Consider the following 22,919-nt stretch of genomic DNA (forward strand, 5'->3'; position numbering starts at 1 on the left):
CTCAATTCTTCTTTTCTCCATCGTGTTCACCTTCATTCCTTTTTGCATCTTCCAACAAGAGCAGTCCAAACTCTCTGAAAATCCGCTGTAAATTGTTTCTCTTAATCGGCTTGGATAAAAACCCATTCATGCCACAATTAAAACATTCGCGAACATTACTCTCATCAGCAAACGCAGTCAAGGCAATAATCGGACGCTCATAATGCAATTCTTGACGAATCAATTTCGTAGCTGACAATCCATCAATTTTGGGCATTTGCACATCCATGAATATAAGTGCAAATGGATCGTTGGCTTCATTGGCCAATTTGACAAACTCAATGGCTTCAGCTCCGTTGCATGCCATTGTCAAGTTTGTAAATCCTTCGAGTTTCATCATGCGTTTGATGACTTCCTGATTCACTTTGTTGTCTTCAGCGATTAAGATCTTTAATGGTGTTATGTTGTCGGTCACGGATTCGAAATCGCTATGGTGAATATGTTGCTGTGAATGATTTTTGCCATTTGCTTTGATATCACCGTTATTTATGCCGTCACGCGATTCATGCTTGTCATGTGGATTACACTTGTCATCTTCGTGGTCCAAATGGTTGTCTTTGTCACTTGGATTCACGCTCATGCCTGAATTAGCGGTACCAGTTGAACCATGGTGGAGTAACTCTGGCTTTTCTGCGTATATGTTGAGCAAATTGTTTTTAGATTTCAAAGTCACAACTGAACGTTTGAGTGGTTTGGCATTCAAAGGCAGAACTGATGAATTTTGTTCTTCATCATCACCATCGGCATGTCCTTGCGAGGACTCATCATGCGTTGGATTTGTCGAAATTGATGCATCGCTTCTTTCAGCCAACGAATATGTTCCATCGCCGTGTGTTGATCCACTGCTTGTACTATTACTATTGTTGGATGTGTCCTTATCACCGACAGCACTCACAACGACAGCATTCTCATCAAATACAACTCTTCGATTACTCTTTGACATTGGATTAAACTCGTCATCGCAAAACATTTCTAAATCTTGTGGCGGAACAACAATTTCACCAGTTTGTGGTAACGGCAATGTCAAAGTAAAGCACGAACCTTCTCCAATTTTGGAATCCAAAGTTAAAGAACCTCTCATCATTTTTGATAATTGACGACAGATACTCAACCCCAACCCTGTTCCTCCATAACTTCGACTCAATGTTTGGTCTCCTTGTACAAATGGCTCAAATACTTTTTCTTGTAAAGCTGGCTCGATACCTGACCCTGTGTCGGTTACTTTGATTTGAACCACCCATGTTTTAGGTTTGTACATTTTCCTAATCTTGAATGCTTTGTTCTCCTTGACAACCTCATGGTTGGACATGTTTGCGTCAAACTCTGTGCGTTTGTCTAATGCGGGATATGCCTTGTACTCACTGGGTGACGACATTGGGTTGGACTTGTATGCTTGATCGTAGTTGACAGTGGTGACAGATGGGGTTCTGCTAGTTCGTGTAGGAATCCTTTCCAATGAGTTGCCTGGGCTTATGTTTGGAGTCATTGGGAGTGGCTTGTTGTGGAATTGCGACTCGTGTATCTTGTGTTCATATTGTACCGTTGCTAGGGTGATTATCGAATGCTTGTCATCGTCAGATACATCAGTGTTTGGTGTTTGCTCATTATCGTTAGTGTCATTAATTTCGTTATTCGTGGTTATATTAGTAGGAACTTGTTCCTTCTCGCTGAGTGCTTCGTGATTAGGTGGGTCAGTTTGTCCAGGAGCAACGTCTGTGTTTGTGGGACTGATTGTAGCTGCTGGCTTTTCGCTAAAGTAATCTTTTGATTTGTCAAACTCGAATACTGGAGACAAAACTGGCGCCTTTTGTTGAGGTGACACAGGTGACACAGGTGACACAGGGGAAGCGGGTCTAGTTATTGGAGACATCAAATTGGTTCTTCCCTTTGACGAGCGCCTAGATGTGCTTGTCGCTTCAGCTTTGTCGTCTAGTATATAAACGTGTTCAAAATTTTCCTTCTTTGATCTCTCGTAGTCATATTCTCCAATCATTTTGAAAGAAACGCTAACTGACCCATCAACGGGAGTAAATTTCAATGCGTTGGAGACTAAGTTCATAATGATTTGAATAATTCTGTTGGAATCGCCATATAGAATCAATTTCCTGAAAATCTGAGGCTTGACTTGCATTTTAAATTTAACTCTCTGATCTAAGGCTAGTTTGGTGAAGATTGAATGTATTTGATAGACAATTTCAAGGATTTGGAAGTTGGACTTTTCCAATTTCGATCTGTTTAATGTGTTTTTGGAGTAGGTTAGCAATTCAGTCAAGATATGTAGTAATAGCTCACCAGATCTGTAGATCAATTTAAGTGAATCCTTCAATCTATCCTGGTCGTCTTCTTCCATTGCAATTGATGACATTCCAAGTATACCATTCAAGGGTGTACGCAACTCATGAGATATATTGGCGATGAAAACTGTCTTTGCTTCATTTGCCGCCTCTGCTTCAATTTTCGATGCCTCCAACTCCTTTGTTCTCAATTTGACTCTGTCTTCCAAATGCATATACTGTTTTTCCAACTCCTCAGTCATTATGTTAAACGCTTCAGATAGTTCAGTGAGTTCATCTTTGAACATCATTTTGGATCTGGGAATCCTTGATGGTAACCGAATCCCACTCGAATGCACATTTTCCGATCCATTGGTGGACATCGAATGAACACTGTCTCTGTTGGACAATTTTTCATCGTTCAAAGTGTCACTAGAACTAGGAGGGGACTCACCCCCATTATTCAGCGTCTTTTTCGCTCCCTTTTTGCCCTTTCTGTACCTAGTGATTGACTCTGTGGCTTCCTTCAATCTAGTTATTGGTCGTATAAACCAAACAGCCAAGGTAAAGGTCACTGCACACATGAAGAACCCTACACCAATAGTCACCCCAATAATGATGTGCGTCATTTTGGTCACTGGTGCATTAAAGGATGATTGTTTTTGAGACGTCACAATCAACCACTCCCAGTTGCCGAATCGCACTTTGTAGTAAGCAGTTGATACTTTGACTCCAGTCACTGACTTTATATTTCTTTTGATCCCCAGTGAAGAATTTGAATTGAAAGCTGGACCAACAAGTGACGAGCTGTTGACGTTGTATAGTATGTCTGGTTGTATATATGCTCCATTGTTGGGGAAAACTGACGCAAATCCTATTAGGGAATCTGCGGTTCTGTTTTCAACATAATCAGTTGTGTTGTCGCTATAAACCGGTTTTACCGCGGTAGTCCAATAATCATTCGAGGTGGAATTTAATGCAGATGAGATAGATGATGCCGATGAAATAACAGAAAGATAGCCTATTATAGTGTCGGTTGCATTTTGATCGTAAATTGCCACAGTTAACCCAACAAAATAGGGGTCTTCTGTTTGCCCTGTGTTATTAGGCAATGGACCAGTATAGTAAAATGTGTTATTGATGTTTGTGTAATGGTCTACCACTGCCGGTAGAGGGCCTCCTTCCGGTATAGGATATAATTTCTCCTTGGTTTCTTCATTGATGATAACATATTCGTCGGTGGTTTCTGTGACTACTTTATAATCTTTGTCATAAAGTCTAGCGGATGCAAATTGGTCGGTAAATGTGTATTGTGTGAATAATGACTCTACTCCGTCAAACAAGTTTGACAGCTCATTGCCATTTTGATGTGACAGTAAAGGTTCTCGTATCCTCTCAACTTGTGCTAATGAAGACACCGTTATTTGTATAAACCCCACTGACTGGCTCACTTGAGTGGCTTTTAACTGTGATATAACCTCTAATCGCTCTGATCGTAGGCTTCTCAAGTTGTTGCTAAAGTATATACCTGTGACTAGACCAAGTATTAGAAGCGATAGTAGCGACGCAAAGCCCACAAGAACCATTAGCTGGGTTCTAATACCAATTTTCAATCTCCTCATGGGATGATGTACTAATGGAAGGGTATATAAAGCGCACAACCGTAGGGCGATGTTGTGAATAATCAGCAAATAAATAAGTTCAAGTGATGTATAGAGCACAACCGGAGTATAAACTAGTGTATAGAGTTGCACTATGAGTGATGCACTTGTTGCTCTTTAACGTGATGAGTGAAGTAAAGGGGAGTGTACTGGTGAAGCTGTGCACTGCAGTGAAGTTGTAATGAATCTTCTGAAGATGATGATGTTGTTGTTGTTGTTGTTGCAGGAGGGGCTGGGGTTTGACTGTCTAGATGAAAAGGAAAAAAAAAACAAAAAAAAAAAGAAATTGTAATTACAGGGAAAAGAAAAAAAAAAAAAATAAAAAGACAGAAACACAAAAAGCAAAACTGTCCACTATCTATGTGCTCTCTCTCTCTCTGTTTAGACTTTGAACGAGGCGTCAAAAAAAAAAAAAAATGGGTTACACTGGTTACGTCAGTGTGGAAAATTAGACAACGTTGCGTTTACTTATCATATTACAAACTTTCCACTGTGAAAATAAGAACACACTCTAGAGCACATATGACAGTGACAACTCTCACAACTCTCTTATGCTAGTTGAGGCAGGTACAGCTTGTTCAAGAAAAGTTGAAAAAAAAAAAAAAAAAAAAGAAATTTTAGACAAGGAAAAACTGCACATGAACAGAATGTAAGATAGAGGCGGTAATCTTTATCGGCTTTTTACAGTACACTTACTGCAGAGCAAGCTTTAAAGGAGTAAAGGAGTAAGTGTGAGTTAAATAAGTCATGTTTTAAGAGTATGTGTGGCAATATAACAGTGTCTAGTTTAAACTAAATCAAAACCATCTCTTCATACAACTAGTACACACTCTTCAACGATGCATTCGTTAGTACATATTTGTCCTTTGGATATTAAATGTACAAAGCTGCTGACATGATAGCGTTAGTAATCACTGGGTTATGTAGAGACTACACTTAGACAAGAATACCATACACACAGTGTATTCATGGTTGCAACAATTGCCAAAATTCACAGTGCGCGAAGACCACGCTCTTCACTCATCACGGAGAAAGAAGAAAAAAAAAAAAAAATTAAAACAAAAGAAGGGAAGACTAGCGAATTCATACCACATCGACCATGGCAGGGTCACAATTAAAGCAGCTTAAATCTGCATTGAAAGAAAAGGGTCTCATTGGACAAACAAACACAAACAAAAAGAAAGCAGCCAAGTCAAGAACATCAAGGAGAAACGAAGTTGATCGGGATTTACGACAACAAAACTTGAATGTAGTTCGTGATCAATTCAACAAGTTTGACCAAAGGATAAACAGAACCAAGCATGATATTACAATAGCTTCAAAAGACGGATTTGTCAAAGTTGGATCAAAGCAACATAATGCAGTCACCGCCAAGAATGGGGCCATGCAGAAACAGATGAAGATGCAGTATGATTTGGAGAAAGAGAAACGTGGGAAAACTGGTGGGATCTTGGATAAGCGGTTTGGTGAGAATGATGCTCATTTGACCCAGGAGGAGAAGATGTTGGCGAGATTCACTAAAGAAAGACAAGCTGCAGCAAGTGGGAGCAGGAAGAAGGGTTTGTACTCATTGCAAAGTGATGATGAGGATGAAGATGACTTTGAGGATGGCGGTTTCCAATTAACCCACTCTGGCCAAGCATTGTCTTTAGATGATGAGGAGACGATAAAATATGTCGACGAAGTACAAGGGGAAGAAGACGAAGAAGCTCCACCTCGCAAGAAATCCAAGAATGAAGTCATGAAGGAAATCATTGCCAAATCAAAATACTACAAACAACAACGTCAACAAACATTTGCCAAAGCTCAGGATCAGATTGATGCATTGGATGATGACTTTGGTGATATAATGCAAGATTTGAGGTCAACTCAAGTTGCTAAACCACAGTTTCTGCAAAAGGCACCTGAAGATATTGAATATGATAACAAGGTACGCGAGTTGACTTATGATAGACGTGCTGCTCCTGCAGACAGAACCAAAACTGATGAGGAGTTGAGGCGCGAGCATGAGGAAAAGATGAAGAAGTTGGAGCAGGATAGATTGAAGAGAATGGAAGGGTTTAATGATCGTGAAGTAGAGGCAGACGATTTGGATGGGGAGGAGTTTTGGGGAGGAGATAGTGACGATGAAGGGAATGGCTTTAGTATAAGGAGCGATGGTGAGGAACCCATTGTGGAAGAGAGCAATGAAGAAGGAGAGAACATAGCAAAATCGAGGACATCAAACAACCTGCCAGCAGTTTTAATGCCTACATCATTGGAGGACTTTATCAACCAAATAAACTCAGTTGAGATTGACCAACAAGCCAGTCACATAAGGAAAATCTGCGACGCTTACAAACCCAATTTGGCAATGGGAAACAAGGAAAAAATGAACCAATTTGTAAGCATTCTATTTGAGTATGTTTTACATTTGGCCGATACATTCCAACCATTTGAACCAGTTGTCAAGATTTTGAAAAATTTGGCAAATACATATAATCAGGAGTTGGTGGAACGCATGAGAGGTTATCTTTCCGATATTGAAACTAGAAGCGGTGGAGAAACCAAGCTAAAACCTAGTGATTTAATGTATTTTGTCATTGTTGCTTTGCTTTTCTCCACCTCGGACCATTATCATTTGATTGTGACTCCCAGTGTGATTCTTATGAACCAAATCTTGAGTAATATCATTTATCATCCGCGTGATGTGGGACAATTGGCTCAAGGTGTGTTGCTTGTTGATGTATTGTTGCAATACCAGCGGTTTTCCAAAAGGTATGATCCTGAAGTGGTTAATTTTATTGAACACCTGATGAAGATGTTGGTTCCGGGAGAACTCGACAGTGAGAACCTTTTGTCCATGGCTGATCCATCTGTCAGGTACAATGTTCTGAAATCAACCAAATTCACTCAAGATCATGTGTTGTCGATAAAGGAAATCTTTGATGGCAACTTACTGGAGGCTAAACTTATCATCAAACTCATCCATCTCATGGACAAGAGCGTCCAACTTTGGCGTGACAAACCATCACTCATTGAACTACTCAGCTCATACATTGCCATACTCAAACACATGATCAAATACACCTCAGTCGACCCCATACCACAACTCCTCACCAAATTCACCAATTTACAAACCCAATCAATCAAATCACGCAAACCTCTCACATTACAACACCACAAATCCATTGCCATTGCCACTCATGCACCCAAATTCGAAGAGAATTTCAACCCCGATAAGAAATCCTATGATGAGAATAAGGATCGTCAAGAGTTGAGTAAAGTGAGACAACAATTGAAGAAGGAAAAGAAAGCAGCATTGAAGGATATCAGATACGAGAATAGATTTGTTGCTCGTGAACAAATTGGCGAAAAGAAGAAAATGTATGATGAGTATCACAGAAAGATGGCTAATATTGTCAACACTATCCAAGCTGATGAAGGTGCTGAAAAGAATCAATATGAGAGGGAGAGAAAGAGACAAAGAAAGTGAAGAGTGGGAGGGAAGATGTGAATAGGATATGATATAGAAGAGAAAACGTATAGGTGTGTACGATTAACTTTATCCGTACGCTTGATCATCACTGAGTTATAGTAACACAACTCCTCGCCCCTCTCCCCTTGGATAACCATGAGCAAAATCCCGCTAATGTACAACAACACTCATCTGACCATGAGACCAAGAAATTACCAAATTCTTGGACCTGCGTACAAAGTTTGGGACTCAATTGTAGACGATGACATCTTAAGATGGTGAACAAGCAGCGTATACAATAGACACGCAGACGATGGATCAATTCATGGGCATGGTTATTAAGCGGTATGCAATCAACCACGTGCAATTTTGTGTCTCCATATGCATTGGTTAGATGCACAAGGAATTCTTGCTCGCATGGGATTAGTCGAGAGGCAATACTTTGTCTCGACCACAGCCTTGAGTTGAAGGTAGTTGTTGCAAGTGCTTAAAGCTTCACCATGTTGGAAAACCCCCATTTGGCCCAGTACATGAAATTCCATGATTCTGATGCAGAACATTGGTCAACAATTTTGTCAAGTTCAAACTATACAACGTAGAGATAAATAGTCTTTGGTGATATCTGTTTCGCCATCAATGTCAAACAGATATCGCCAACCATATGCATGTCATGTATTTGGGAACGGTGTGTCGCGACAAAGGCAAGACCGTGGATGGCTATGTGTTCGATATTTGAAAAAAAGCAAAGCATGGAGTAATATTCACATTAGGTAGCCTATTCGAGGCATAGCAAGAAACAAAACTCAAGTCACCGAAATTCGTTACAAGAGAATACGATGTACCACCTTTTTGGAACAATGATGCATTAGGTACATTAGGTATTAATAAGCAACTTGTCAAGAGCGCAAGCTTTCTAGTTCATGAAGCTATAAAGTATATTAACGACTACGTTGAAACAAAAAAAGAAAAAAAGGTGGGAAGGGGGAGGGGGAGGGGATCCGAAAGGTCTCATTAAATACCTTTCCCAATTAAAGACTGTTTTGTGAACAGGGAATTGGACCTATATGAATAATACATGAACTCGGAGTATTTGTCACTTTCAATTGCTGTAAAATTGGTGCAATACTCATTCTAGCGAAGTTGCAGATGTCAAAGAAAGTGTGTGGGATAAACACTATATAGTCAAGGTACAATGCACAGTATTGCTTATACATTGAAGAATAATAATTTACAATATGATGTAGAGAACTCTCAACTGTAGGATACTCCAGTAACAGCATTGAAGTTAAGGCTATGGTACAAGTTGCAGTTTCTGTGTCACGTGAGTATCACCTACAACAATTCTTCTATATAAAGAGAAGACTACACACATAAGCAAGGATAAGAAACTAAAAACGGATGTATTAAATAGAGAAAAAACGCCTATTTAAACTTGAGACATAGTTGGAACGCCAGTTCTTGGAGCAGACCTGTTGTACTTAGTTCCAAACAAACCACCTCTGAACAAACCAATGGCTGAAAACACACCAGCAGCAATGAAAATGAAAGCTGAAAAGTACAAGAAGGCTGTTGATGCTTGGGCTTTTCTGCATCTTGCCGATGATCCTTGGTTAATCTTGTTAGAGTCCAAATAGTCTTGATTTCCACATGAGTGAACCCTGATTCCAGCAGCAATAGCAGTAGCAGCAGCAAAAGTGAAAACAAAGTTCAAAAAGTCAAAAAGGAACAAAATCAATGGCCATGCAAGTGCTTCAATGAAAAAGGCCAAGACCCCGTAGAGGGATGAAGTGAGAATTCCAAAAGCTGCAGCAAAAACGGCGAAATTGACTTGTGGATTGTGTTGGGAGATGGTAGTAGCTGCCAAGGAACCGGTGAGCCCCAAGGCGATGACTAAAAATACAAAATTGAAGGACCTTAAGATGACGTCGCCGATTGCCAACATTGTTGTAGTGGTTTGTAGTGTCGTTGAAGGGGTATCGGAATGGATTGAAGAGGGGCAAGAATTGTAAAAAAAAAAAAAAGAATTAAGAAAAATAGAAGAAAGCGCTTCTCTTTATATATGAGCAAAGAGAAGAGGGATTGTGTATGATAGCAATTTTAATTAGTCAAATGACGGATAGAAGTATTATTTATTAATGTTTTATAAACGCCCAAAAGGGAAAGTATGACAAAGCAAGAAAAACTATTGTTAAAATAGTTTGTAGTTGGTAGCGTTTTATGCTACCGTTCCTTCCCATTGGTGGAAAAATAAAACTATTAAATCTCTATAGTTCCATGTTGTGATAGAGAATGACTTTGTGGTGTTTTCTTTCTTTGCTAGTCATTTTTTTGTTCTTTCTGACTCAAACTGTCACGATTTTATGAGTGGTTAGTGGTGTGTGTGTATGTGTGTGTGTGTGTGTGTGTGTGTAATGAACTCTCTTCTTATAGATTTAAGCGCAAAGACGTGATCACTTTTTAGAAACACAAAGACATTCGGAATTAATTTTTCTTTGCTTTTTGCTGTGACATCATGTGAGAAAATAGAATTGCAATGCACCCGGCATGTTTCGGCAATAAACACACACGCACACACACCCTTTGAACAAAAACGCAAAATTGAATAAATTTATCAAATTTATATACATCTTTGCTTCCTTGTTGTTCGTGTATATGTATGCTCTTTGCTTCTTTGTCATGATGTGTGGCTCTTCGTTGAGAGCTCTGCTCGTTCTGTTAGGCTTTGTTTTGTGTTTCCTTAATGCTTAAAGTTTTGAAATTGTCTCGATTAGGTTAATGTGAGTACTAATCGGGTAACTGCACATTTCACTATAAGTGCTACCACGTACCGCACAAAAAAGAAGAGAACAATTCATTAAGGAACAATATGGCCGGTATGAAATCTTAATTACGGTTACTTAGAGCCGCATATTGTTTACCTCTTTCCTTTGAGAGACAATGATGTAATTAAAGGGCACACTCCCCCCCCCCCCGTCGTCTGACAACAAAAGAATCATCTTCCTTAGTTCTTTTAAAAGAGAATTTGAAGAAGTAAGTGGGAAATAGAATCCCTATTTATTTTCTTCTTAAATAAACTTTACAGAGTGGGATGAAACACTCTTGTAGCCTTGCTGGAAACAGAACTATCCTCTGAAGTTCACCAGTGCATGGATTAGCAATATAGACTTGTTGTCATGTCAGCGCATGCAACACATTCCCACATTCATAAAAAATCATGAACACGCACGTGACTTCTCCACCACTCGATCACAAAACAAATTTTGTTGGATTCCTTGAATTCTACCATACTTCAACAACCCTTAGCACTCTCTCACAATGAGCTCAGATAAGTTTCCAATCCATACGGCAATCAAAGAGGGGAACTTCAACTTGGCGAAACAACTCATCTCCCAGCAATCTCCCAACAAATCCACACTTGTGAAAGATGACGATGACCGCACGCCACTACACTGGGCTGTATCAATCGACAATGCCGAATTGGTTCAATTCATAGTCGAGCATTTGCCCAAGGGCACTGACATTGATGAATTAGTTGATGGGTCCGGCTGGACCCCACTCCACATCAATAGCTCAATCGGAAACATTGAAATTCTCAACATCTTGATACACACCGACCCGCAACCAGATATAAACTTGCCCACGAATCAGGGAACCACCGCGTTGCATTTAACCGTATCCAAGAACCACGTGCGGTATGCCAGCGTGCTCATTGATGAAATGGGTGCAAACTGTCGAGTCAAGGACAAGAAGGGGTATACTCCATTGCATCGCGCAAGTTCAATTGGATCGATTGGTATATTGAAGTTGTTGATCAATCTGCCCAAGGGGGTTAACGTTAATGCAAAGGATAACGATGGATGGACAAGTTTGCACCATGCCTTAGCGGAAGGACACGGAGATGCTGCAGTTTTTCTTGTTAATGAAGGTGGTGCTGATATAAATGCTGAGAATAATGAAGGACAAACACCTATTCAAGTTGCTGTTGATGAAAAAGTTGCCAAGTATTTCAAGGAACACACGAGTATATAAGCTTTCTACAAATTAATGAAACATAAAACTACCTCTAGCCTGTATACAAATCACCCTAGTCTGACTCCGAGTCTGAGTCTGAGTCTGAATCTGATGGTGGTTGTTCAAAAAATGGCGCTGCAATAATCGTAGTTGGTAAACGATTCAACTCATTCACATCACCACTGTAATTTAAAGTGCCATGATGAAGTTGCAGTTGCAGTTGCAGCTGCGGTTGCGGTTGCGGTTGTTGTTGTTGCTGAAGCTGCAGTTGACCTTCACCAGGAAGGTAACCAAGATCGTCGTCCCTGGAGTTATAACCATTGTATATACTACTGCTGTTGTGAATCGATGAAGTGACTTTACGTACAATATTCGCCGAGTTGGAGTAGTGTTGCGAATACTCACGTTTTAACGATTCCAAATATTCTTGATAATCATTACTGACATTAGAAGCAGCAGCAGTAGCAGCAGCACCTGACTTTGTTGAATAAATCGATGAAATACCATTGGACGCCATTGACTGTTTGCGTTGATTCATACCATGCACCCTATCTTCCAGGTCATTCGACGACGAGGGGGTCCTTTCGTACCTGTGTGTTGATGTGGTTGTGTGCTTTGATTTGGGTGGTGCATTGAAATGCAGTGTTGCATCGTCAAAGTCATGATGTATCAAAAGATCCTCATCGTTGTCCTTCTCAGTTGGAGTCAATTCGTTGGAAGTCGTGGAAGCAGGTTGGTGGAGTTGGGGATTATCAATCAAATTATAATTACCATCCAATTCAGCATAGTTGATCTTTGTCGATTTAAACTTTTTCGAAACTCTTGCATTGGCACAATGAGCATACATGTAATCCACCTCTTCCAACTTTAATCCTTTGGTTTCATAAACGGTAAAATAAACAAATACCGTACCCAATGCATTCAAACTTCCCCAAATGAAAAAAATCTTACCCCCTAACCTTACTGTGTGCGAGCCAGTATCAATCAAGTACGGGGTAATGTATGCAAACACAAAGTTAACCAACCAGTTTGTCGCAGCCGTCAATGCCACACCTTTTTGTCTGATGGAAATACCATAAATGTCCGAACACAAAGCCCATGCACATCCACCCCAAGTACTGGCAAAAAACAAGATGAAAACACAAGAAAATGACACACACAAACTAGCGCTGACATGGGCCTCCTTTACACTTACTCCAGTTATGGCAATGATAAAATTAGATGCTGCCATACCAATACCACCCCAAAATAACAACGGTCTTCGACCAACAGTATCAATCAAGATTATACCTGGAACTGTGAAAACAACATTGACAATGTATGTAATCAACGACATGATATAGTAGTTCTTAACCCCAGCAGAATTGAAAAAGTTGACACCGTAATAGAAAATAAAATTGACGCCTGAGCACTGTTGGAAAAACTGTACGCCAATACCAGTAAACATCCTCAACCGTTGCTTATGTCTACCACCACCACTTCTAAAGCAGTCTAAAATTGTGGTCTTACCAAAAGATCGTTCATAATCAAAATTTGCCTTTATCTCGACCAACTCTTCAATCAAACACTCATCATCTTCCGGTAAACGTCGTAGTTTGCAAAGCGAATCAAGAGCTTTCTCCAAATTGTCCTTTTGCACATAATATCGAGGGCTCTCTGGTAAAAACAACATACCAGTAGATAAAACCAATGCCCAAAGAAATTGAATTCCCACAGGTATTCTGTACGACCCCGAGTTGGTGATTTTTCTTGTTCCTTGACAGACAGCACTGGCGATTAAAAGCCCCCAAGTGATGGCCCATTGATACGTAAACACAACCGAGCCTCTGACCCATTTGGGAGATGCTTCTGCTTGATACAAGGGGACAATAGCAGACAAGATCCCCACAGATATTCCCAGAACGAATCTCCCGACGCTTAACAACGCAATTTCAGTTGAGCAGATTTGCAAGACATTTCCAATATTAAAAATTATGCCAGCACTAATAATAATGGAAAACTTGCGTCCATAATTGTCGGAAATTAAAGGTGCCACCAAAGCGCCAAAAAACGTACCCAACGACAACGATGCAACAACAATAGCTCTTTCGTGTGTGGCAAACCCGATATGATTACTAGGGAAATGGGTATACACAAAGTGCATCTCTAGTAGGTCATTTATAAGTCCAGTATCGTATCCGTACATGAATCCACCGACTGCTGCAACCAACCCCACAAAAAAAGCTGAATTGGACGAGCTCTTCTGTCGCATTTTTCGATAGTACTCCTCCTCTATCGTATTGTCATACCATATCTGACCTATATAAGTCGAAAGCTTCATTGTCAAATGTGTATTTTTTTTTTTAATAGTTTAATAAATGAAGGGCGGAGCGGGGGAGGGAGAAAGGAACGTCAGTGTTTTTTTATACTATGCATGAAGTTGGAACAGCTAGTGAAAGATCGATTTTGTAGTGAAGTGTAGTGCAGTGTATGACTTTAGTGATGAGATTTGGTTCAAAGATCTAGGTTGTGAAATGGTTGTTGGGTTATAGATTTCTGGGGTATTATAACAATAGGGACGATTTGATCCTCCCTCTTTCTTCTTTTTTTTTCTTGTTTTTTTTTTTATTTTTTTTAATTTATGAACTTTCTCGTAAAAACAGGAAGAAGAATTTGTCTGTTCTTGTCTCCACAATGTATTGATCATTGAATTTACTCTACAATTCATTACATCTTTTGTAGGAAATGTTGAATCTGTTTGAGCCAGTACACCGAACTAACATATAGATGGAGTCCTTTACCACCTTCGGAGCTTCTGCTATTCAATACAACAACTCTTGGTAAAGAAGTTCACGAGAATGTTATCACTGTAGAGCTAGAAGTGTAGTATTCACAGACTGTTAATGTGAGGAATCACAGTTACCAAAAAGGATCACTGGATAATTGAAAAGCTTTAACAATAAGAGCAGGTTGTTTTCTGAGTTTGTTCCTTTTTCTCATTATTAATTTGGTCTCATTTGACTGCAAAAAAAAAATTACTACAATTACATCAAAAACTAATTCTATCAATTTATTCAACTCTATGGGTATCTTCACCTACAACTAGTATCTGCAAGATATACTATTCTGGAGAAAGATAATATGCGAGTCTATACTCAAAAATTGCCGTTCTCGTGATCGTTTTGTCACTGCCGTCAGCCGTCTCTGTCTTGGACACACACTTGACTGATGTTTTTATTTTTTTTTCTTCCCTCCTTTTTGGCTCACACTTTTCTTTTTTTTTTTTTTTTTTTTACAACAAAATACGTATCAGGGCTCCTCCATATACCCAAAGAATGTCTGCATTGAAGTCACCTAGAATCGTCGAGGACGTTAGATTCAACAACAATGGAGAAGTGAAATTGAAAGATGTCACCAGCGAAGCCAAGTCGAGACAAAAATTGACTAAAACTGATGTGGTTCAACCACCACCTAGCACAATTCGAACTGTCAACATTTTCACCATACTAATCCAGCTTGTGCATCGTTTTTTCACTGTTGGATTGGTTGCACTGGGTGCTTCAGTAGGCAATTTAATCATGTACTATATCAACCATTTGATTCTACTCAACCTATTCTTCACCATTGCCATTTACAAGAATGCATTGTTCATCTATCGTTCAATTTACTTAAAGTTTCTCACTTTAACTTACTATCCAAATAAATCACCGCAGGTTATTAGAGATGATGTGAACCAATTGTCCAAGATCCCCAAGTCAGTTTCGTGTATTTTAGATTTGAAAGATGACGATGATGAAAACGGTGGTAAAGATGGATTATATAATCAGATTAGTGAGTTGGCTGCTTGGAGTGTCAGTGCAGGGATCTCAAGATTGGTCATTTACGAATACACCGGATCAATAAACCAAAGCAGTGAGTCACTTCTTGATTTGAGCAAAATCGTTACTCGAAATTTGATTTCATATTTTGGATCTGAAGCTATCCCCACATTTTCCTTGAAAGTCCCACACAAGAACTTGATTTTGTATAGTGATGAATCTATTAGTCTATCGTCCACCGAAGCACCCAGAGAGTGCACTGTGGATTTGGAAATTGACTTGCTCAGTAGAGTGGATGGGAAACCAACAATTGTTGAATTGACCAAGACAATGAGTGAGTTGGCAGTCAATAAAGAATTGTCGGTGAATGACATCACGATTGACTTGATTGATGAGGAGTTGGTGGAGCTAGTTGGACCAGAACCTGACTTGTTGATTTCGTTCTCGCCATCATTGAACTTGGAGGATTATCCGCCTTGGCATATTAGGTTGACTGAAATTTATTGGGAACCGGAGAACAAGGATGTGAGTTATGCTGTGTTTATTCGTGCTTTGAAGCAGTTTGCTCAATGTAAAGTGAATGCAGGTAAATAGAGGGAGAGAGATAGAGAGGGTGTATGATGTGTCTGAGGTCAAAAGGTTGGCCGCATTTTGTTTGCTTTTAATTCGATACGCGAGGGCGTTAACATGATTTCGTTGATTCGTTTATTTATTTGTTTATACATGACTAGGGGGGTGGGGGGCTACTTTTAATACATATATAGAGAAAGTATCTATTTGCATGGTATGAGCTTCTTTGGTTTTTGTGGAGCAATCACGCCGAGACATAAAAACGCGTCTTAGCTTCGATGTCACATACCAATCACATTCGTCTTAATGACCCCCCCCCCCATTTGGGCTTCGTTAGTATACTCCTCTACAAGTCTGCGCCATATATGTAATCATTACCACAGCCCTTCTCGTGATGCGCTTTAACCTATCCCGCAGCAGTTGATAGTGGTAAGAATACAAAAAGGAAATAAATAGAAACAATCTTTTTGTTTGCTGCTAAAAAAGCAATTTGATTTAGTCACACTACCCTTATCATGACAAATATCTCTCATGATTTGATATCCTGCCAGAAGAAATCTATTCAGTGAAGCTTTGGGACAGGTCAACGCTTCAAGCTATCGCAATACACACAACTCCCACTTTTCCAGTTTCACCTAACCCTGTCTGCTCAATTGTGTAAATTTGTATGTGCAAATAATATCTCGCCTTTTCAATTTCTGTATTTGATTTGATCCATTCTACACTACCCTTGTAGAATTTTTGTTGTTGGAAGTTCAACGAAATCAGTTTTTTTCAAACAAACCACGTATCAAATATCTCCAAGAGCAAGTCAACTCAACTCAAATCAACACCAATCAATCAATCACTGAGTAACACAGTAGGTGTATCTTTTCAATCCATCGACTCCATTCTGCTTACTCAATCTATCTAATCATCGAGTAATACAAGAATATACATCTCATTTTATTGTTAGACTTTATCATTCTTTGAGAGATCACACACACATAATCACACATAGTCACACACACACACACATATATATTAATCTTTTTCTACTACTTCACAACACTACATACACTATCATCATGGGTTTGTCATTTTCAAAATTGTTTGCCAACCTTTTTGGGAACAGAGAAATGAGAATTTTAATGGTTGGTTTAGATGCTGCTGGTAAAACCACCATATTGTACAAATTGAAATTGGGAGAGATTGTCACCACCATTCCAACCATTGGTTTCAATGTTGAAACTGTTGAATACAAGAATATCTCGTTCACAGTGTGGGATGTTGGTGGACAAGATAAGATTAGACCATTGTGGCGTTATTACTTCCAAAACACCCAAGGTATCATTTTCGTCGTAGACTCCAACGATAGAGACCGTATTGCCGAAGCTAGAGAAGAATTGCAACAGATGTTGAATGAAGATGAATTGAGAGATGCATTATTGTTGGTGTTTGCTAACAAGCAAGATTTGCCAAATGCCATGAATGCTGCTGAAATCACTGAGAAGTTGGGCTTGCATTCCATCAGACAAAGACCATGGTACATCCAGGCTACTTGTGCTACAACCGGTGACGGTTTGTATGAAGGTTTGGAATGGTTATCTACAAATTTGAAGAAATCAGGATAGATTGTGAAGGAGGCCAAAGGGTGAGGAAAACCTCTAGTGTCTTTGCTTTTTCCCCACATCTCTTAACATATCTATTATCTAGTATGTACTGTGTATTTCTTAAACACTGTATAATAAAACAAAGTTCAATATTGTATTAGAGACGATGTGAAGTGTCGCTGTCTACCGTTGCAAACTGCAAGATGTCTGTGTTCCATTGCCTTGAAAGCCTATCGGCTTTGGAATGCACTAAACTGCGGTAGGGCCCACTAGGCGTAGATAAGAGGATATGTCAGTGTACCGATGGCGGAAAAAAAGGGGGTAATCAACTGTATACAAGCACCTACATGATGAGAATAGGGCATTTGCGTACTCCGCCCTGAAGAACAACTTGCTAGTAGCTGACAGCTGACGCGGTGTGCTACTCATCATCCCGTCTCCTTATGCATAGAAGTATATCACCATAAGTTTGCGCATATCCGCGGATTTCTTCTTCCTTTTTGCTTGCACGTGCAAGACATTCTCTTAGGGCTTCACTCGAATACAATTTTCTTTTTTTTTTGCTTTTCTCTGTTCTTTGTTGGCCAGTCGCACTGTCTGTGCAGTGCAAACACTAAAATAAAATTTTCAGACATTACCAAAGAGAAAGGTTACAACCGTCATCATCATTCAGATACGCATACACAATGGTATGTTCTTGAAGCATAGACAGTGGGATATAGAATAAACTAGAATAGAATAGATACACGTGAAAGGAGATACATGCACGTAACTGGGGCCATCTTTATTCAAGAAATATGGACAGAGTCATGTCCATCGGAATACATTTCATCAACAAGGCGCCACGATGACGACCCTAAAAGGCAGAATCACAACACACATATCACTTTTCCATGACAAGCAGATGAGCAAGAACTTTACGAATAAGCAAAACGGTGCGTATTCTGCTAACTCACGACACAATAATCCTGCCACACACTAGTACTTGCCTGATCTTTTTCTATACCACATTCACTCCCAATCAAACCAAATACTAACCCTTGCTTCTTTTAGGTCGCCATCAAAACTTTTGAATTAAGAACCAAGTCCAAAGAACAATTGGAAGAACAATTGGTTGAATTGAAGAAAGAATTAGCCAACTTGAAAGTCCAAAAATTACAAAGACCAAGCTTACCAAGAATCCACATTGTCCGTAAAAACATTGCTAGAGTCTTGACCATCATCAACTTGAACCAAAGGGAAAATGTCAAGGCTTTCTACAAGGGTAAAAAATACCAACCAAAGGACTTGAGAGCTAAGAAGACCAGAGCTTTGAGAAGACAATTGACCAAGTTTGAAAAATCACAAGAGACTGAAAAGGCCAAGAAGGCCAGAATCACTTTCCCACAAAGAAAGTACGCTATCAAGGCTTAAACTGACTTTGCTTTATTGATGAAGTGAAGCCGCGTTCAACGTGGAGGGTTCAGTTGAAACGAAGTGGAAATGACGGTTTCTAATATCTGTATAGAAATTGACTGTGTATATTTTTCTTGGAAGTATTATACTTAATATCGGGCATTTAGAAGGGGCATATTGTAGAGTAAATGTTATCCAGTGTGGCTATATATGTACATTGTCTATCTAGTCTGACATAACTACATCATCTCCTTGTTCATGCTGCTTCTCTTGTTTCTTTTGAAGCTTAAAGGCGGATATCTTGGCCTTCAACTCAACATCATCTTGAACATCCTCCAACTTCAATGGCACTCGGTTGAATGGGTCGGTGGCATCACTCAATAAATGGGCCTTGATGGTTGATCTATCAATACTGATTTTGGAAGATGGTAAAACAACGGGATCTTCCATCACGGTAAACATTAATGGATCCAAAAATTCATCTGGCACATCACCCAACTCCAACTCTTCACTCTCTTCAACTAATCTATTCTCCTCTGCTTTTGCGGCAAAAATTGCCAACAGGTTTATGATTCTATTATCAACAAATGTCCTCTTGGTTAAAATATCCTCAGCTTTCTTAAAGTAAGCAACGTTGAACGATCTGCCATCTCTTGAAACTGCAATGACAAACCCCTTTTGTAACGAAAGATTGACATAAACTTCACAAATGTCACTAAGTATCTTTTTAGGTTCAAACTTGTACTTTTCCGGTTCTGCAACTTTCAAGTTGGAGCATTTAGGACCAACCAATACCGACAAGTTGTAATCCAACATACCCGCCAACCTATCAACTATCTCCGGCAACACAAACCCTTGAGGTACTTCTTTTGTAAACAACTTGAACAACTCCATTGTCTCATTCGAAAGAGCAATGAGAGATTTCACTCTTCTTTCGTCTCCTTCCAAATTGCTATTCAACGTTTCGTCATTACCCATTTCTTCGTTTGGTTCATTACCAGTTTGACGGCGTTTCACTTCAACTTGGTAGTCATGAATCGAGTTTAACAAGTTGAAAGTCTCATCCAAAAGATATGTGGTATCATTCAACATTCTAGCAATAAACCGAATGAAAAAATCGACATTGTTTTCAGAATAATCCTTCAATTGCAATCGATATTGAGGGATCTTCCACAACTCTTCAAGAATTACTGAAATATAGTAACGACTGTTGAATTTGTCGTAAAACTGAGATGATGCACCAGTTTTTTCAACCATCACATAAAAATCAAGCAATGAGTACAACAAGTTGTGTGTAACCAACTCGTTTCTATCAAAGATGGAAACCATAAAGCCCGGGTGGCCATCTTGTCTAGGGAGCGATCCAATGTACAAAATTTCAACAATATTTGCCTTCATGTGTGGATTACCGATAAGCTCTGGACATCTCAATAATATAGTAACAAACTCAACAAACAAGTTCAATTTATCCTCATTCAAAACGAGTGGACATCCTCTGAAATTGGCTGAAAACTTGGTATAGTTGATAATGCCCTCCAATAAAAATTCAGGGTAGTACTTCCAAGGAATCGGAGTCTTGGTTTTCAAAAAATCATGATCGTCCAAATCCGAAACTTTGGAAATCTTGAAAATGGGGATCTTCAACTTCTTTTGTGGATAAGAATGGTTTGGGTCAATCAATCTGGTTATAAACACAGTTGCACCAATTACAAAATCAAATATTTCCAATTGCAAATCTCTGTAACTAAACACGGCGTTGATTGCATGCTGCAGTGATTTCAATGCATTGACCCTGCTGTGCATGATGGGCAATTGTGCTCTCATACGTTCTTGCATTCCTGGAGCTACTCCAGCACGACCTGCCTCTATTGCAGCAATTTGACTCTCAGCCTGGTCAATAGTACGTTTCATTCTATCAAATTTGATGAAAATACCACCAACACCATAGTGCAAATAAGCCAAAGTCAAGTTGAAACAATCAGAAATGAAATTCGTCACATCCGTGCCAAGTTCTTCGCGTCTCGACTGACCATAAGTTGTTGCCTCTTCAATAGTTGAATTAACTCGAGACTCCTCTTTGATATCCAACAAGCTGCTCTTTGTAAAGTACTCCACGTCAATCTTGTCGATTTTACCATACGCTGGGTAATCCAAAAATGGCATGCTCAACTTGATCAAAATGACGGTTATATTGAACATCAATCCATCGCTTGCCACTGTTTGGAAATCAACGTGACTACCTCTTCTCAAGTGACTCTTGTTGACTAATTCAGCCAACCATTGAATAACATCGGTCCTGGTCTCTGTGGATCCACGAATTAATTTATCAACAATTACAAACAATCGGTCTAATGCAACCTTGTACTCATTTTGAAGGGATTCATATGCGCTATGGATTTGTATGGGGGACATTTTACTCACCTCTTCTCCAAAATAAGGTCCCGCAGTATCAATGAGTGGCGATACTCGCAAAATCGGACCCAATAAAGACTTGAGTTCAAAATCCAAACCCAGCTCTTTTGAAGGTGGTTGAAATCCAGCAATTTGTGAAAAAATGGCAGCGACTGGCTTCACTGATACAAGTGTTTCAATAACCGACAAGTAATTCAAGTATCTTTGATCTTTAAAAGTGATGCCCTTTAATCTCAGACTCATGAATGGTAATATTAAATTCAAAAGTTCCAATAAAGTGTCCTCTTCGTAGCTTACTTTGACAATATCGACCAAGAATGATGACATGTCGGCAAAACGATCAACTAGTGTGTTTAAAGCTTGTTCGACGTTGCTTGAAAGAAACATGTCAGGGATCTGTAAGCCCATGTTGCCATACCTCACTGATAAATTAACAATCTGACTCAACAACGCCACTTTTTCATCATGAAAGACTGTTTTTATTGGAAGTGACCTTCGAACTTTGTAAGCAGCATGGTAAACTGAGTACAAGTATGCGATGGGTCTCTTTCCTGGAACACCAGTCTCGGACAATGTCTCCATGAAAATCGAGTCCAAGTAATTTTCATTGAGTTTGTCATTGGAATTTTGCAATTCGTGGGCCAAATTGGGTAAAAATACCAAGTTAGTTGAGTTTTGGCTAGAATCTAGGGTGACTTTGAAGATGTGCTTTAATTCGCTCAGTAACCATTGAGCTAAATGGTCTTCTTTGGATTGGGTTGGTTTTATGGATGCAGGTGGCGATGCAATATTGTTGTGGGTGGCAATCGCGGCCGATTTTTCGGAAACACCATCAGTATTTGTGGTGGAAGCAGGAGTGGGTGTGTTTCGATTCGATGGTGTGCTATTAGTCTCTCTAGTTGTAGCCAGCTGCAGTTGCAGTTGCAGTTGCAGTTGTGGTTGTGGTTGTGGTTGTGGTTGCTGCAGTTGTTGAGGGGTATTTGGTCTACTAGATCCGGCGAGTTTTGCCAATCTCTTAGCTCTAATCTAGACAAGATTTGTTAGTACGCAAAGGAGGTGAACACAAGGAAGAGGGGTTTCATTGGTTAGACATACTTCGTCCGCACTTGACATGAGTATCAGGTGTGTTTATGCTGACAGTGGTCTATAAAGGAATGATGATATATGTTCCTTATGGGGTGCTGCTAAAATTAACTATGTGCTGTGAGTACCGATTTGATTTGTCTCGTGTGTAAGAGAGTGTATAAGGTTATATGCAGTACATTTCTCTTACTCTCTCTCTTACTCTTTGACTCTCTCTCTCTCTTTTAATTTATTATGATTATTATTATTATTATTAGCATAAGCTACACAACACAAGGTTCTACTAGTTATACTCTACTTGAACTTTTTTTATTTTGCAAACCACACCTTCTCTGTGATATCCCCCACTCAAGGTCAAGCAACAAGCAATAAGGCTAAGAGTGACAATATAAAAGTCTAGCTTTCACTTCTGTCCCTACAATTTTTGATCCACAAGTTTAGTAAATCGGGAAAATTTTAGGTATTTGGCAGAAAGAAAAGAATTTTTTTACCAAAGAAACAACATACCTTGAAACATAAAATCCCACCTTCCATATCCCGCCATTATTGGAAAGAGAATAGAAGAGGAATATCAAAACATAATCCAAATCAAAGCACCAAGTACGCACCACAGAGAAGGAGTTCAATAC

The 22,919-nt window shown here is 39.4% G+C and overlaps 9 protein-coding genes across 9 annotated transcripts; 5 read left to right on the forward strand and 4 right to left on the reverse strand. All coding sequences in view use genetic code 12, as the record gives it.

Moving 5' to 3' along the window:
- Nucleotide 1: 1 nt before the first annotated feature.
- Nucleotides 2-3,934, reverse strand: KGF57_005291 (SLN1; the record flags this gene model as incomplete). Its single annotated transcript, XM_051754892.1, has 1 exon — nucleotides 2-3,934. One exon carries the CDS (start codon nucleotides 3,932-3,934, stop codon nucleotides 2-4), a length of 3,933 nt encoding a protein of 1,310 aa, XP_051606190.1.
- Nucleotides 3,935-5,072: 1,138 nt separating this feature from the next.
- On the forward strand, nucleotides 5,073-7,448 carry NOP14 (snoRNA-binding rRNA-processing protein; the record flags this gene model as incomplete). The annotated part of the gene is made up of 1 exon (XM_051754893.1): nucleotides 5,073-7,448. The coding sequence occupies one exon, from the start codon at nucleotides 5,073-5,075 to the stop codon at nucleotides 7,446-7,448; it is 2,376 nt and encodes a 791-aa protein (XP_051606191.1).
- A 1,408-nt stretch (nucleotides 7,449-8,856) lies between these two features.
- On the reverse strand, nucleotides 8,857-9,372 carry NCE102 (Nce102p; the record flags this gene model as incomplete). The annotated part of the gene is made up of 1 exon (XM_051754894.1): nucleotides 8,857-9,372. One exon carries the CDS (start codon nucleotides 9,370-9,372, stop codon nucleotides 8,857-8,859), a length of 516 nt encoding a protein of 171 aa, XP_051606192.1.
- Nucleotides 9,373-10,745: 1,373 nt separating this feature from the next.
- KGF57_005294 (uncharacterized protein) lies at nucleotides 10,746-11,459 on the forward strand (the record flags this gene model as incomplete). Its single annotated transcript, XM_051754895.1, has 1 exon — nucleotides 10,746-11,459. One exon carries the CDS (start codon nucleotides 10,746-10,748, stop codon nucleotides 11,457-11,459), a length of 714 nt encoding a protein of 237 aa, XP_051606193.1.
- A 55-nt stretch (nucleotides 11,460-11,514) lies between these two features.
- HGT4 (glucose sensor) lies at nucleotides 11,515-13,761 on the reverse strand (the record flags this gene model as incomplete). Its single annotated transcript, XM_051754896.1, has 1 exon — nucleotides 11,515-13,761. The coding sequence occupies one exon, from the start codon at nucleotides 13,759-13,761 to the stop codon at nucleotides 11,515-11,517; it is 2,247 nt and encodes a 748-aa protein (XP_051606194.1).
- Nucleotides 13,762-14,755: 994 nt separating this feature from the next.
- Nucleotides 14,756-15,832, forward strand: KGF57_005296 (ditrans,polycis-polyprenyl diphosphate synthase; the record flags this gene model as incomplete). Its single annotated transcript, XM_051754897.1, has 1 exon — nucleotides 14,756-15,832. The coding sequence occupies one exon, from the start codon at nucleotides 14,756-14,758 to the stop codon at nucleotides 15,830-15,832; it is 1,077 nt and encodes a 358-aa protein (XP_051606195.1).
- A 1,043-nt stretch (nucleotides 15,833-16,875) lies between these two features.
- ARF2 (Arf family GTPase) lies at nucleotides 16,876-17,421 on the forward strand (the record flags this gene model as incomplete). Its single annotated transcript, XM_051754898.1, has 1 exon — nucleotides 16,876-17,421. One exon carries the CDS (start codon nucleotides 16,876-16,878, stop codon nucleotides 17,419-17,421), a length of 546 nt encoding a protein of 181 aa, XP_051606196.1.
- Nucleotides 17,422-18,086: 665 nt separating this feature from the next.
- On the forward strand, nucleotides 18,087-18,813 carry RPL35 (60S ribosomal protein uL29; the record flags this gene model as incomplete). Its single annotated transcript, XM_051754901.1, has 2 exons — nucleotides 18,087-18,089; nucleotides 18,454-18,813. 2 exons carry the CDS (start codon nucleotides 18,087-18,089, stop codon nucleotides 18,811-18,813), a joined length of 363 nt encoding a protein of 120 aa, XP_051606197.1.
- Nucleotides 18,814-19,020: 207 nt separating this feature from the next.
- On the reverse strand, nucleotides 19,021-22,320 carry KGF57_005299 (ubiquitin-ubiquitin ligase; the record flags this gene model as incomplete). The annotated part of the gene is made up of 2 exons (XM_051754902.1): nucleotides 19,021-22,233; nucleotides 22,303-22,320. The coding sequence occupies 2 exons, from the start codon at nucleotides 22,318-22,320 to the stop codon at nucleotides 19,021-19,023; spliced, it is 3,231 nt and encodes a 1,076-aa protein (XP_051606198.1).
- Nucleotides 22,321-22,919: the final 599 nt, after the last annotated feature.

Source organism: Candida theae (assembly GCF_024610275.1).
Source record: "Candida theae strain CBS 12239 chromosome Unknown scaffold21, whole genome shotgun sequence".
Lineage (NCBI taxonomy): Eukaryota > Fungi > Ascomycota > Pichiomycetes > Serinales > Debaryomycetaceae > Lodderomyces > Lodderomyces theae.